Source organism: Nerophis lumbriciformis, linkage group LG18 (assembly GCF_033978685.3).
Source record: "Nerophis lumbriciformis linkage group LG18, RoL_Nlum_v2.1, whole genome shotgun sequence".
Classification (NCBI taxonomy): Eukaryota; Metazoa; Chordata; class Actinopteri; order Syngnathiformes; family Syngnathidae; genus Nerophis; species Nerophis lumbriciformis.
The window spans coordinates 13530001-13546590 of NC_084565.2; the positions used below are offsets into that span (position 1 = coordinate 13530001).

Here is a 16590-nt window from a genome sequence, read left to right on the forward strand (position 1 = left end):
AAGAGCTAACACAACTTGTCTACTTCTCAATTGTCTCATGAACTGAACTGACATCATCAACCCGGAAGTGCACAAACAAATCTAGCGTAGTATTTTCCTATCGCCACAAGGTGTCAGTAAGAGTCTACAATCAAATGGGCATAACACTCACAGTTACAGCACCAGCTAGCTTATGTAAGCATTAGTGCTTTAAGTGAACATCCATCGATCCATTTTCTACCGCTTATTCCCTTTGGGGTCGCGGGGGGCGCTGGAGCCTATCTCAGCTACATACGGGCGGAAGGCGGTATACACCCTGGACAAGTCGCCACCTCATCGCAGGGCCAACACAGATAGACAGACAACATTCACACGCTAGGGCCAATTTAGTGTTGCCAATCAACTTATCCCCAGGTGCATGTCTTTGGAAGTGGGAGGAAGCCGGAGTACCCGGAGAGAACCCACGCAGTCACGGGGAGAACATGCAAACTCCACACAGAAAGATCCATGTTTGTCTATATTTTTGACAATTACAAAGTTTATGAAATAAAAACTTTACCGGCCCGAATAAAATGATTGGCAGTGACTCACGCTGTCTCAGCAACACGTACGCACAAGATGTGGTTCACGCCTAAAGCTAATAATTATACATAATGACATCATTACATAGGAGGAGCTGTAAGAGGGCGGGACAGAAGGTTTAAAAAACAGTGGAAGGTTAGCGCTCTATAGGCGTCTGTGTAAATGTTGCAGACAGTCCCTTGAAGTGTGCACAAGGGTTAAGTGTACTTGGACACGAAACTGCAATGTCATCATTTAATCTTCAGAGGTTATGTTTGAATGGAGTTAGTGTCAAAAGATGATGCAACAATGTCGCTGTAGGAGCCTAAAAGCTGTTTAAGTTAATTTACATTTTATGGAAGGTGCTTTATGTTTATTCAGCCAAAATGGGACTATTTACTTTATTTGCATGCTCAGAATAATTATAAGGTACACTTTATTTGTAGAGATGTCCGATAATATCGGGCTGCCGACATTATCGGCCGATAAATACTTTAAAATGTAATATCGTAAATTATCGGTATCAAAAAGTAAAATTTATGACTTTTTAAAACGCCGCTGTACGGAGTGGTACACGGACGTAGGGAGAAGCACAGAGCGCCAATAAACCTTAAAGGCACTGCCTTTGCGCGCCGGCCCAATCAAATTATACCTACGGTTTTTCACACACACAAGTGAATGCACGCATACTTGGTCAACAGCCATACAGGTCACACTGAGGGTGGCCGTATAAACAACTTTAACACTGTTACAAATATGCGCCACACTGTGAACCCACACCAAACAAGAATGACAAACACATTTCGGGAGAACATCCGCACCGTAACACAACATAAACACAACAGAACAAATACCCAGAACCCCTTGCAGCACTAACTCTTCCAAGACGCTACAATACACCCCCCCCGCTACCCCCTACGCTCTCCCAACCCCGCCCACCACACCCAGCAAGAAGAACACACCATTGCCTATTAGCATTATGGCAGCAAATCATTTGACCCTTGTAGTCTTTGGTTTTGGCTAAATAACTTTGTTTGTGTGTGAAAAACTAAATTATGGAAGCGACAAAATAAAAGCATTATGTTTGGAAGAACTGTGTAGAAACATTATTGGCTTTCTTTAACAGTATTTGGAAGATACTTGTACAAGAATGAACATTTCATGGGGGCTAACAATCCTGTCCTCAAGTGTAATCAATTCACTATCAGAAGGCAAGCTTTAATTACAGAAACAATGTGAGGAGCACTTAAATTCATTTTGTGCATGAAGGATGCTAAAATGTAGTCAACGTAGGCTAACGACATACCCTTCTCATGATGGAGAAAGAAGGATGCTAAAATGTAGATCGATGTAAGCCAACGACATACCCTCCTCATGATGGAGATAGAAGGATGCTAAAATGTAGGAGGATGCTAAAATGTAGATCAACGTAGGCTAACGACATACCCTCCTCATGATGGCGATAGAAGGATGCTAAAATGTAGATCGATGTAAGCTAACGACATACCCTCCTTATGATGGAGATAGAAGGATGCTAAAATGTAGATCGATGTAAGCTAATGACATACCCTCCTCATGATGGAGATAGAAGACTGCTAAAATTTAGAAGGAAGCTAAAATGTAGATCAATGTAGGCTAACGACATACTCTCCTCATTATGGAGATAGAAGGATGCTAAAATGTAGATCGATGTAAGCTAAGGACATACCCTCCTCATGATGGAGATAGAAGGCTGCTAAAATGTAGAAGGATGCTAAAATGTAGATCAATGTAGGCTAACGACATACCCTCCTCATGATGGAGATAGGATGCTAAAATGTAGAAGGATGCTAAAATGTAGATCAATGTAGGCTAACGACATACCCTCCTCATGATGGCGATAGAAGGATGCTAAAATGTAGATCAATGTAGGCTAACGACATACCCTCCACATGATGGCGATAGAAGGATGCTAAAATGTAGATCGGTGTAAGCTAACGACATACCCTCCTCATGATGGAGATAGAAGGCTGCTAAAATGTAGATCAATGTAGGCTAACGACATACCCTCCTCATGATGGCGATAGAAGGATGCTAAAATGTAGAAGGATGCTAAAATGTAGATCAATGTAGGCTAACGACATACCCTCCTCATGATGGAGATAGAAGGATGCTAAAATGTAGATCAATGTAGGCTAACGACATACCCTCCTCATGATGGAGATAGAAGGATGCTAAAATGTAGAAGGATGCTAAAATGTAGATCAACGTAGGCTAACGACATACCCTCCTCATGATGGAGATAGAAGGATGCTAAAATGTAGATCGATGTAAGCTAACGACATACCCTCCTCATGATGGAGATAGAAGGCTGCTAAAATTTAGAAGGAAGCTAAAATGTAGATCAATGTAGGCTAACAACATACTCTCCTCATTATGGAGATAGAAGAATGCTAAAATGTAGATCGATTTAAGCTAACGACATACCCTCCTCATGATGGAAATAGAAGGCTGCTAAAATGAAGATCAATGTAGGCTAATGACATACCCTCCTCATGATGGAGATAGAAGGATGCTAAAATGTAGAAGGATGCTAAAATGTAGATCAATGTAGGGTAACGACATACCCTCCTCACGATGGAGATAGAAGGATGCTAAAATGTATATAAATGTAGGCTAATGACACACCCTCATCATGATGGAGATAGAAGGATGCTAAAATGTAGAAGGATGCTTAAATGTAAATCAATGTAAGGTAACGACACACCCTCCTCTTGATGGAGATAGAAGGATGCTAAAATGTAGATCGATGTAAGCTAACGACATACCCTCCTCACGATGGAGATAGAAGGATGCTAAAATGTATATCAATGTAGGCTAATGACACACCCTCATCATGATGGAGATAGAAGGATGCTAAAATGTTGCTTAAATGTAGATCGATGTAGGCGAAAGACATACCCTCCTCATGATGGAGATAGCTTCAGTGGAGACAAATTTTGGGTAGCGGACTTCATCGTTGACGATGCTGTCAAACACCTCCTCTTCATCGTCACCGGGGAAGGGTGACTGAAAGAAAGAGAGGCGTATGTGTTTACCAGGCATGTGATGTGAACTTGAAGAAAAAGACTGAAAACAAGCCGGGGGTATTATTTAGTCACTACAGTAATTACAACTTGTGTTCACATCCACAGGAACCACATTGGTTAGCCTACTCTATACAGTATTTACAACCTTACTTGTGTTGACTTCACAGCCACAGATGGTTCATCTAGTTATTTACAGTTTTCACACGTAACCTTGGCATTTTTGCTTTGATGGCTCTGATATGAGCCTTCCTGGCAATTTCTGAGCAGCTTGCATTTTCCTTTTTGTTTCTGCTTTAGTGGATTCTGCCTTAGATTTTATAGCCAATTTGTGTCTCTTCGAACTGCTCCAAATGCAAAAATCATAAAGAGTACAAACAATGTTTATTCTAGTAGCTAACTTCCTTTATCTGAATAGCCAATGGTGATTTACAGCATAAAATAACAAATATCTTACAGTCATGTTGTTTATGTTTCAAAATTATTAAAATAGTCAATGTCAAAATATAAACAGTAGAAATAATGAACAAAATGTCAGCTACTGTCTTGTTGTAAAACACCAATAAAAATGAAATGTAGCATTTAGACAGGCTATACTGTAGCAAAAGTCATCACATGTCTGCCACAATCATGTGTGTTTTTAAATGTGTGTTCCACGTCTTCCATGTGAAGAGCAGTTTAGATTTGGACTTACATGTTAAACAACTCAAATTAATGATTTGGCCATTGTTTTATCCAGACGCATACATTTGTCCAAATGTGGCCAAGTACACACATTGTGGGTTTCCTGGACTTCCTTTTATTGTCATTCAAATTTGAACTTTGCAGTACAGATAAGAACGAAATTTTGTTGCATTAGCTCATGGTAGTGCAGGATAAAAGAGCAATAAGGTGCAGATATAAATAAATAGATTACTGTACAGATAAATATATTGCACTTTTGCATATGCATCCACGTTTATGTATGTATGTTATATTGTCTTTATATTCCAGAGAGTTAATCCATTTTTTGGGAGAATTGAGGGGATTATTTTAATGCGTTCAAGAGTCGTACGGCCTGAGGGAAGAAGCTGTTACAGAACTTGGAGGTTCTGGTACGGAGGCTGCGGAACCTCTTTCTAGAGTCCAGCATCGTTAAAAGAAAAATCTAAGGAAGAGAATCCCTCTGCCATTTTCCACTAGTTTTTTTAAATATATAAATCACCCGCTTGAATATTCCCTCTGCTGTTCTCCGACTCTCTCTTCGTCATTTGGGATGTTTGTTGTGATTTCCCTCCCTTGTTCGATGACCCGCCTTGTCTTTCATCTGATTGGCCTGTCTCTAATGTTTTGCCCTCATCTTAACCAATTGTGACTCATCATAGTAAACCAACCAACCAATCATGGATGTTCTTATACATAAACCAACCAATCATCGTTGATGTTCCCCGTATGTTTTGTCCCCTGCCCGTGGAGTTGCTTCACTAGCTTCGATTTTTAAGTTACCGTATTTTCCGCACCATAAGGCGCCCTGGGTTAAAAGCCGCGCCTTCAATGAACGGCATATTTCAAAACTTTGTCCACCTATAAGCCGCCCGGTGTTGTAAGCCGCATCTAACTGCGCTAAAGGAATGTCAAAAAAACAGTCAGATAGGTCAGTCAAACTTTAATAATATATTAAAAACCAGTGTTCTAACAACTCTGTTCACTCCCAAAATGTACGCAAATGTGCAATCACAAACATACGTATATCAACATGGACAGAGCTGCGTGAAAAAAGCCACCCGGCCTCTTCGCGTAAACTTAAACTTACCTTAACCACTCGCTCATCTTTTCTTCATCCATCCCTTCGAGTTAGCTTTTATGATGACGCCGGCTGGAAAGGTCTCTTTTGGCAAGGTCTTCCTTTTGAATATCACCATGGGTGGAAGTTTCATTAGCATGGCAAGCTAGAACCACAGTGAAGGATGACTTCTCATTCCCTGTGGTGCGAATATTCACCGTACGTGCTCCCGTTCCACAGTGCGGTTCACAGGAATATCAGTTGCTGTGAAATACGGTAGTAATCCGTGTGCGGATGGAGAGATTGCGTCTTTTCATGAACCGGATCCTTGTCGCTTTGTAGGAGCCATTTTGTGGTCTTTACAGATGTAAACACACAAAGGAAATGAAACGTACGGTGATATCCGCGCGCTTTTTCTTCTTCTACGCGGGCGGGTGGTTGCTTACAGTAGAAGAAGAAGCGCTTCCTGTTCTATGGGGGCGGGTGCTTACCTTGGCGGTTGCTTGCGTAGAAGAAGAAGCGCTTCCTGTTCTACCGGGAAAAAAGATGGCGGCTGTTTACCGAAGTTGCGAGACCGAAACTTTATGAAAATGAATCTTAATATTTATCCATATATAAAGCGCACCGGGTTAAAAGCCGCACTGTCAGCTTTTGAGTAAATTTGTGGTTTTTAGGTGCGGCTAATAATGCGGAAAATACGGTAATAATTTTAAAATGAAAACCGCAGTTTTTACCACTGGATTATCAAAAACCGTCCTGATTACGGGAAAACCGTAATTGTTGGCAGGTATGGCAAAGAGACGATCAAGATTTTAACACACATTTTAGGTCGGAAAAAACGAAGAAAAACTGAAAATATTTTTTTATATTTTTACAAAGATAAAAACACGGATTTCCGACTATAGACGGAAAAATCACGTGCCTGGTTTATGTGTGTGTGTGTGTGTGTGGTTAGCTACAAACATACACTCACCTCCCCCACCAGCATCTCAAAGATGAGCACGCCAAGCCCCCACCAGTCCACAGCACGAGTGTACGACGTTTCAGTCAAGACCTCAGGCGCCAAAAACTCTGGCGTTCCGCAGAAAGTGCTGGTTCTGTCCCTGAAACCCATTCCTGAAAGCAAAAGGTTTCTCGTCATACTAATGTTTAATTCCTTACATATTAGTACCTTACAACGGCATTCTTTTTGTATCGTTTCACTTTCACAAACTCCTCAGTAAATTCACCATGGAGTTATTGTGTCTATTTAGCTGATTAGACAGCTAACGGGTCCATGACGATGACTTCTGTTTTGTTTGATCAGCAGTTTTACTGCCTTGTTACAGACAGTGTTTGGAAACAATTAAGATATGTAAATAAACATTTATAAAATAATTATGTGTAATTAACTAATTTTACTCGTATATATCTGATAATTTATGGAAGATATTTTTTTCTCCTAAAATGAATGGGTGGAGCTTGTATAGCGGTGCGCTGTATAGTCCGGGACATACGGTACTGATACTATACTTTTATTGTTCTGTCAATATTTGTATCGCCCACCTTTGTTTACAATCAAGCGCTCTAGCTTGCAGTTAACGGTTAACATATCCTACTTGGCATGTAGCATGTTTAGCTATTCCTTGCCCTCTAGTTTTAAGAAAACTAGTTAATTTGCTGGCACAGAGGCGAGGATTGCTGAAGTGGCTTTGCACTGTGGAGGTGAGGATGCTACAAGGGGTTGAGGGGTTTGTTCTCTTGTTGCTGTCAAACTTTTAGGATACACAAGAATGTGTCATCAACATGCATTATCGTGACATGACGATAGTTCTAAAAGCAACAGATCAACACAAAAAACAACAAATAAAGCACAAAAGTCAGGAAAATTGCTGTCATTATAATGTAAATGAAGTATCTGTTTCTCAGCTGTGGTCTGTACGGGCTCAATTGTAATACACTTTTCCACCACTTGTGGCAGTAATGACACTCCAAACAAGTAGTGAAACTGAATTTTCATTTATTGACAGATGTCAATAAATTTTTCCTCAGTCCTTTTTGCAGTATATTTGGTTAGAACTTAATTTTATAATCAGGCTGACCTAAGCTTAGGGTCTATGTGTTAAATAATAAAATAATCTTTGTGATTAAAACAGGGTTTCATATTAGTTTTTAAGGTTGTAAACTGTAAGTAGGTTGGATATAATTATTGAATGCGATTAAAGTCAAGAGTAAGATTCAGTGTTAATATGTGAGCAGGCACCGGGAACCTCTGTAGTGGAAAAGTTGGGCCCCGAGGTGAAAAAGGTGAAGAACCCCTGACTTAAGTAATGCATAGTGTTCTTTAAAGCAAGTATCCATCACCTTCTTTACAAAGGCCAAAGTCAGCAATCTTCACGTAACCCTCCGTGTCCAGCAGCAGGTTGTCCAGCTTCAAGTCTCTGCAAACAACAGAAGAGATCTTTCTTGTGAACAACTTTATCAAGCAAATGTCCTCCAAAGGCCTCACCTGTACACGATCTTGTGGTCGTGCAGGAATTGTAATCCCAACACGACACAGGCAGCGTAAAACCTGAAGGAACACAAAGGGTCGCTTCATAAATCCGCTCGAACGCTTGGGTGCGACACTTCTATGGTGGACACTCACACGGCTCGAGGTTCGGAGAAGACATCGGCGTGGATGTGCATCATCAAGTCGCCTCCAGCGGCGTACTCCATGACAAAACACACATGCTCCTGCGTCTGGAAGCAAGCAAACAGGTTGACCAAGAAGGGGTGGCGCACGCTGTTGACGGTTTCAAAGATCCTCTTCTCGCACATCAGGCTGGGAGAAGACAATCAGCAGATCTTGTGAAGAACTTCCTAATACTCTACATGGTTTTGTTAGCTTCAATAATTACCTGTCCACCTCATCACGAGCAACAATGTCACCTTTCTTCAGAGCCTTGATGGCAAACATCTCTCCTGTGCTTTTATACTCGGCCAACAACACCTGCGACACACAACGGCCTCAGACAAAAACCAACTACAGCCATTGTTCCTCTCAGACATCCGAAGAAACCCACCTTTCCAAAATGGCCTCTTCCAAGGACCGCATTACATTTGAAGTCTTTCATACTGAAGTGAAACTGCTCTTCCTCCCTGAAAATAAAACATTTCCAACATAAACTGGTAGTTTGTCATCGTTCCTCTCAAAGTCACGTAAAAAACACTTGGGAAGGGACCATCAGGGGGTGCTGCTTCTACAACAAGGTCTTTATTAGCAGATGTAGGGCTGGGCGATATGGCCTTTTATTAATATCTCAATATTTTTAGGCCATGTCACGATACACAATATATATCTCGATATTTTGCCTTCGCCTTGAATGAACACTTGATGCATATAATCACACCAGTATGATGATTCTATGTGTCTACATTAAAACATTCTTCTTCATACTGCATTAATATATGCTCATTTTAAACTTTCATGCAGAGAGGGAAATCACAACTAAGTCAATTGACCAAAAGTGTATTTATTAAACAGTCATTAAGCAGTGGCACAAACATTCATGTCATTTCCAAAAACAGAAAGTGCAAGATTGTCAGAGACATTTTCAAACAAGCTATTAGTGCACTTTTGTGCATGATGTCAAAACAACACTAAATTAAAGTGCACTTTTTGTACAGAATGCCACTACAATGTTTTAAAACAAATAAAGTGCACTTTTGTGCATGATGTCACACAAGATATTTCAATAACTGTCGAAAAAAAATGAGCTGCATAATAGGAAATCAAATAGTGTATGTCCTTTACTATGTGGTAGGTTCCTGCGGACGTTATCTCCTTCTGTTTGTTTCATACGGTGTTGATGTGGAAACTGTTGCTTCGGCATTTTGTTGGTGTGGCACCGGCCGGAGATGTTGACATGCGGAGTTTCAAGCACTCCTCATTCTCTAGCGGGTGACTTTTTAAATGATGCTACAAATTAGCAGTAATGCTACTTTTTGTAGCAACGTCAAGTATTTCTTATATATATATATATATATATATATATATATATATATATATATATATATCCATCCATTTCTACCGCTTATTCCCTTTGGGGTCGCGGGGGGTGCTGGAGCCTATCTCAGCTACAATCGGGCGGAAGGCGGGGTACACCCTGGACAAGTCGCCACCTCATCGCAGGGCCAACACAGATAGACACACAACATTCACACTCACATCCACACACTATGGCCAATTTAGTGTTGCCAATCAACTTATCCCCAGGTGCATGTCTTTGGAAGTGGGATATATATATATATATATATACATATATATATATATATATATATATATATATATATATATATCCGTGCCAGCAATCGGAGTGTTGCTGGTTACTGGGGTTCAATCCCCACCTTCTACCATCCTAGTCACGTCCGTTGTGTCCTTGGGCAAGACACTTCACCCCTTGCTCCTGATGGCTGCTGGTTAGCACCTTGCATGGCAGCTCCCGCCATCAGTGTGTGAATGTGTGTGTGAATGGGTGAATGTGGTAATACTGTCAAAGCGCTTTGAGTACCTTGAAGGTAGAAAAGCGCTATACAAGTATAACCCATTTATCATTTATTTATTTATTATATATATATATATATATATATATATATATATATATATATATATATATATATATATATATATATATAGAATGAAACACTTGACTTGGTGAATTCTAGCTGTAAATATAATCCTCCCCTCTTAACCACGCCCCCCACCCCCAACCACCACACGAAATTGGAGGTCTCAAGTTTGGCAAGTATGCTTATATATCTTGGTACTTGACACATGTTACAGTTAGCATTTTGCCATGCTAACATTAGTATTCTAGATTTTTTTAGCTATTTTAGCAGGCATTAATAGTTTGGTATTTCACTAATGCTAATATCTGTGTTGGCCCTGCTATGAGGTGGCGACTTGTCCAGGGTGTACTCCGCCTTCCGCCCATGTGCAGCTGAGATAGGCTCCAGCACCCCCTGCGACCCCGAAAGGGACAAGCGGTAGCAAATGGATGGATGGATGGATGGATAATAGTAAGCATGCTTTTCTTAACATAGCACTATTAGCATCAGTGTTTCCCACACATTCATTTATTTGTGGCGGCCCGCCACGAAAGAATTACGTCCGCCACAAATGGATTTTTCGGCTTTTTACTCGCTCGACCGCTCATAAAAGCAATGGGACTGTCTGTGAATGTTGCTTGTAGTTACAACTCCGGTGCAGTAGGTGGCGGTAGCCTACTATGCATTGTAACTCCGCCAATAGCACTTAATTCACCTGGTGGGCAAGAAGAAGAAGAAGAAGAAGAAGAAGAAGAGGGACGGACAGACGAACGGACGGGATCAAAATACGAGGGTAATATAGGTTATAAGTAGATAGGTTATAGCTGCATCGCTCGCGGCTCGTCATATATTTAACGTTAATCCGCGATTTCACCGAGCGTTTTACTCAGGGTGAGCAGCAGGGTCGCCGAAAAGGGGGGGTAAAGGAGACGGATTCTAGGGGCCCATGATGGAGGGGGGCCCAGAGAGGCCCCTAATGATGATGAAATTATAATACAGACAAATAATGACACTAAGTTATTAACTAACATATAATCACATATGTTTTATTTTCCATGTCCTGGTAACAATACCTTTATTTACGTAAAATGGTTCAGTCCGACTGGATCAGCTGCAGGTAGCGCACGGCGATTTGTCACAGACAGCGCCACAGTGGGCAAAGCAGAGGAGACAGCAGTATGCCTCAAAAATCAGGCAGCCAAAAAAGAAAGGAAAAGAAAATAAGAGAGGAGAAGGAGTTGAAGGGTCGACAATATGTCACCCAATATTTCCAAAAAAAAAGGTGGGTTTGTTAGTTGTGGTGGAAAGTTATGCATATTAACTTTGTCCCTGTCTGTGGTAATAAGCTAGCTCAAGAAAACTCTGGATTTTTACATTTTACTGCTATATTATTTAAATAATCAATCCAGTCAAACATTTATCAAGCTGTTCTTATTCAATAAGAGTTTATTTCCAATTTAAGAATTAGTGGTGCAGCAAATAAATGACTCAAAATGAATTCCATTGTATTCAGAGTGCTCAGTTCTTCCCCTGCTGTACATGTCAACTGTGATGCCGTTCTTCTTTAAAAAATATAGTAATGATAGTCAAAAATACCATTAAAATGCATAATTGTATGTAAAATAGCATCAAAAAATGTTGCCGCTGTGTTGGGGGCCCTGTAAAGATTCTTTTCATGGGGCCCAAAATCCCTAGCGGCGCCCCTGATAAACACACATGGACTGAAGCTAAATTGTCCACTGTCCACTGCAGCATGTGAATGCAATGAAAAGAATAAAATCTGAGCCAACCAGCTGTTAAAATGTTGTCCAGGTTAATGTTTTGGCCATTAAAGGCCCTTCATTTCAAGATTTCAACTGTGATCGGGCTTTAAACAGGTGGCTGACCTGTTCAGATGGGTGTAACTGCTACTGGTCAAATAATGTGAAATAGCATTTAATTTTACATGTATGCAATGCCATTTAAATGTACCGGTAATTATAGATAATAATAATAATAATAATAAATACTGTGTAGTGTTGTAAATAGTCAACAGGAAGGATTTTAGTAAGATATAAGCCATGAGCACTACACAGCCAGAAAAAAACCTAGGCAGGACAAGTAAAAATATTGGGGCAAGTAGATTTGAGAAGTCGGGCAAGTAGAAAAAAACCTTAACGTTGAACCCTGCATGTGTTGAGCTGCTGCCGCTTAAGGTTAGACGGCACTGTACATAGAGCGGTTCTGCTCGTTAGTAATAAATTCTAATGTTGAATGTTCACTCCTTCACACAGATGAGTATAGAAAAATATTTTCAACGGCCGAAAAGGGCTCAACTTGGAGAGGAGGTAGGCCTACAGTCCGGACCACAGATGCGACCTGTTCAGCAACAGCAGGAGGAGGAGGAGGAGGAGGAGGTTGACTGACTGTGGCAGGACACCTCTGCCTCTGTTTCACTTCATGTTGCTGGTAAATAATATGGTTGTAGTAGTAGGCTAAAGTTAAATTATTTAGTATTCACTAATTAAAGGGGCAGAGCTTTAAGAGACATTTTAGCTTTTATATTTTATAAGATATATTTTTTGTAAGAACCACAATTAATAAATATATTTCAGTGAATCACTAATTGTTCAAATATGTATATAAATATGTACATAAAATGTTGTAATTATATTCCAACTCCGCGTTCTTCTTGGTCATCGCCGCTGCCGCCGCCACCCACCACCCTCCGACCACACCACCACAAATAGATGCCTGTCCTGTGGGAAACACTGAGCATGCTAGCTTTTTTAGCTCATTGTGCTCATATTTTTGGTTACTTGACGTTATCTGGCCAGCGTGCTCACTGTTAGCATTTCAGTTCGGCTTTGGCTCTTTAACATTTACACAACATTTCTACCAAAATTGCATATTCTACGTCTTTGGAAAAAAAAAAAAGACAATCAAAACTACCAAAAAATGGCCCCCACATCCTTTATCAGCCTGTCCTAGATAGAGCATGAATAGTTTTCAAAGCCACCTGACAGTGGAGGTCTACCTTATCTCAGCATCTTTCTGGAAGGCCGTGAGCTCCAGGTCTGGATGTTGCACCTCCGTTTCTACCACCAAGTCCAGATCTGGTTTCAATGCAAGGCTGTTTCTCTGGTTCAGGAAGTCGAAGGAGGCGAGTGCATCCTGGAGAGAGGGGATGGAAGTCAGAAGACAAGGTGTCAATGAGAGGATGAGAGGAAAGGAAAGAAGTACATTCTCTCTTCCTTGAATTTGATAGTTTCCCCTTTTTTTTTTTTTTTTTTTTTTTTTTTTTTTAGAGAAGTGCTGGTTCTCACAACTTTTTTTGGCCCTCTACTCAGGGTTACTTATTTTGCATACAAACAATAAAACAGTCGCTAAGGCTTTGTTTAGGCACCAAATGTTGTGGAATGATATGCAAGCAAACAGACTAGTTTGTTTTGTGTAATGTCTGGCTGTATAATAACCAGGAAAGTATACGAAAACTGAGGCAAAATCAGGCCACGCAAAAAAGTGAGGCGTGCAAAAAGTGAGGTACCACAAGAAGACTGGTTCCATGTATATCAATCATTCAAATGTGTCGTGCAGTTGTTTTTCAGTTGTCCAAAAAAGTACCGTATTTTCCAGACTATAAGCCGCTACATGTTTCCAACGCTTTGCACCCTGCTGCTTATAAAACCGTGCGGCTCATTTATGGATATTTTTTCACTAACAACCATAATGTTTTGTATTTAATAGTTTTGATATAACAGACACTGAAAAGGTGTGTTATTGTTTGTGCTATGGCACCGTCTGCAGGAGCTGCGGGTTGAAAATGTACTTCCTGTTTCATGCCTTGAACCAGAAGTTTAAGTCCCCTTTCGTCTACTATTTGTCCATAGCGTTTCTGCTTGAAAGGATTCTTTATTCATCACACCAAGCAACGTTTGCAAGTTTTACAATATAACTAAAACAATTCTTACTTACTAAAGCATCCCAGGTGTGATGTGTGTAGGAGTGTTTTCATGTATGTCGTAATGTAATGAAGCTAGCGTCGTTAGCATTAGCTAATATGCAAGACGTGTTAGTATTATTAACTTACATTATTTTTGTATTGTTTCAGTTTCACAAATTCCTCAGTAAATTCTCCAAAACGTCACCGTGGAGTTTTTGAGTCTGTTTAGCTGATTTGAGAGCTAGCTCGCGCAGCTAGTGGGTCCATGACAATGACTTCGGTTTTGTTTGATCAGCTGTTTTACTGCCGTCTTACAGACACCGATTGGAAACATTTTTCTTTTTAGATCTGCCGCTTATAGTCCGATGTAGCGAATATATATAAAAATATGTATTTCTTCTCAAATTTGGTGGGTGCGGCTGAAATATGGGTGCGCTCTATAGGTACCTTAGTGTTGGTTGTGATTATTTGACATCCATAACACGCAGGATTCAATACCTGCACTTCCTCCTTGTCAGGCAGCTTGTTGTGTTGCTCTGGGAGTTCGCGGATGCTTTCGGGTGCTGGGTAGAATTTGGGGCCCGGGGTTGGCTCTCTGTCAAAGTCCAGCTTGGTAACCAGTGGGTCACTGTGTACAGGAAAGGACAGATTTTAGACACAACAGTAAGAACCACGTCAGGTCATGTGCGAGACTGGCACATTGTGCCTTCACTTGCCTGCAGGGTGTGGGTGAACCCGGGATGCTGCTGGAACCAGTCTCAGCGGTCTGTGGACTAAAGGAATTGGTGCTGACGGTGGGAATGGCTCTTCTCACCAGACGGCCCCAGGTGGCAATGTTGATGTTCATCTGAGGGGCTCGCAGGAAAGTCTTACCTTATGACCCATAAGGGAAGAAACACAAACCAACACAATCAAACAGGATGTGATGAAAAGGATTACCGGTAGTATTTATTTTAAAGGTAAAACTAAGTTGGCTCACCCTGCTGCTTTGAGAAAATCTTCTTCTGTCTTTGCAACTTTGGTCGTCTCTCAATAACAGGATTAAAAAATGTCACCTAAATAAAATGGTGACAAGCTCTACTTCATGATGGTGTCCAGCAAAGTGTATAAGGACTGTTAGCATGTCAACATTAGTATGTGTGCGCCAACCTCGGCAAACAGCATCCCCTCTGGTTCCAGGTACAAACACATGCCGTGTCGCTGGTTGTCCAGGAAGTCCTCAAGGCGCAGGAACTTGACCGCGCAGAGTGACCGCCAATCCCGCCAGTACACGGAGATCTCCAGCTCACGGGACTAGGAAAGGACGATGATGAACTTGTGTGAGAGCTGGGGTGTCCATGTTGGACCTACAAGCCAGAGGCGGTCCAGTGTGTGTGTGTTTGTTACCCGGTCCAGCTCCAAAGTAAACTTCTGGTCCCAGGCCTGGTTACTGACAGGCTTCCAGCTGGTCTGACCTACGACTGTGTTGTCCAGCTTTAAAACTGCACTAATCTCGTCTGATGAAAGACAGATTGAGCCTTGCTGAATGTAACCAACTTGTATCAGTATTTATTCTTCTACATGTGATATGATGGACTTACTGGAGAGCTCCTCGCTTTTTGTCATGTTTCGGGAGCTCACACTGCGGTTTCGGTTTGCTCGGCTAATGAAGGATGAACGCGTTTCGCTAGGGCTCCAGCCAGGCAGCGGGACAGATGCCGCTTTGGAGCGTCCGGGGACATTTTCCAGAAGGTCTTGACAGCCCATGAGCCTGACGTCTAGTGTGCCTGGAGGGGCGGTGGGAGAAATAATCACACAAATGTTGAATAAGTCAAACAGTCTTGTACAAACCCCGTTTCCATATGAGTTGGGAAATTGTGTTAGATGTAAATATAAACGGAATACAATGATTTGCAAATCATTTTCAACCCATATTCAGTTGAATATGCTACAAAGACAACATATTTGATGTTCAAACTGATAAAATTTTTTTTTTTTTTTTGCAAATAATCATTAACTTTAGAATTTGATGCCAGCAACACATGACAAAGAAGTTGGGAAAGGTGGCAATAAATACTGATAAAGTTGAGGAATGCTCATCAAACACTTATTTGGAACATCCCACAGGTGAACAGGCAAATTGGGAACAGGTGGGTGCCATGATTGGGTATAAAAGTAGATTCCATGAAATGCTCAGTCATTCACAAACAAGGATGGGGCGAGGGTCACCACTTTGTCAACAAATGCGTGAATTTAGGGATTTCACCATTTCGGTCCGTAATATCATCAAAGGGTTCAGAGAATCTGGAGAAATCACTGCACGAACGCAGCTATGTTCGTGACCTTCGATCCCTCAGGCTGTACTGCATCAACAAGCAACATCAGTGTGTAAAGGATATCACCACATGGGCTCAGGAACACTTCAGAAACCCACTGTCAGTAACTACAGTTGGTCGCTACATCTGTAAGTGCAAGTTAAAACTCTCCTATGCAAGGCGAAAACCGTTTATCAACAACACCCAGAAACGCTGTTGGCTTCGCTGGGCCTGAGCTCATCTAAGACGGACTGATACAAAGTGGAAAAGTGTTCTGTGGTCTGACGAGTCCACATTTCAAATTGTTTTTGGAAACTGTGGACGTCGTGTCCTCCGGACCAAAGAGGAAAAGAACCATCCGGATTGTTATAGACGCAAAGTTGAAAATCCAGCATCTGTGATGGTATGGGGGTGTATTAGTGCCCAAGACATGGGTAA

General features: G+C 41.2%; 1 protein-coding gene across 2 annotated transcripts in view; it reads right to left on the minus strand.

Annotated features, from left to right (window-relative positions):
- Positions 1–16590, minus strand: part of pkn2a (protein kinase N2a) — a 126800-nt gene that overhangs the window by 11588 nt on the left and 98622 nt on the right. For both annotated transcript variants that reach the window (XM_061977704.2, XM_061977705.2), the window contains exons 8-21: positions 15439–15624; positions 15245–15354; positions 15008–15151; positions 14838–14913; positions 14575–14731; positions 14357–14486; positions 12953–13089; positions 8412–8487; positions 8247–8338; positions 7994–8170; positions 7856–7918; positions 7711–7787; positions 6341–6483; positions 3481–3588 (exon numbers count right to left, since the gene is read on the minus strand). In XM_061977704.2, the coding sequence (XP_061833688.1) occupies positions 3481–3588; positions 6341–6483; positions 7711–7787; positions 7856–7918; positions 7994–8170; positions 8247–8338; positions 8412–8487; positions 12953–13089; positions 14357–14486; positions 14575–14731; positions 14838–14913; positions 15008–15151; positions 15245–15354; positions 15439–15624 (1676 nt within the window). The remainder of the gene's footprint in view (positions 1–3480; positions 3589–6340; positions 6484–7710; positions 7788–7855; positions 7919–7993; positions 8171–8246; positions 8339–8411; positions 8488–12952; positions 13090–14356; positions 14487–14574; positions 14732–14837; positions 14914–15007; positions 15152–15244; positions 15355–15438; positions 15625–16590) is intronic.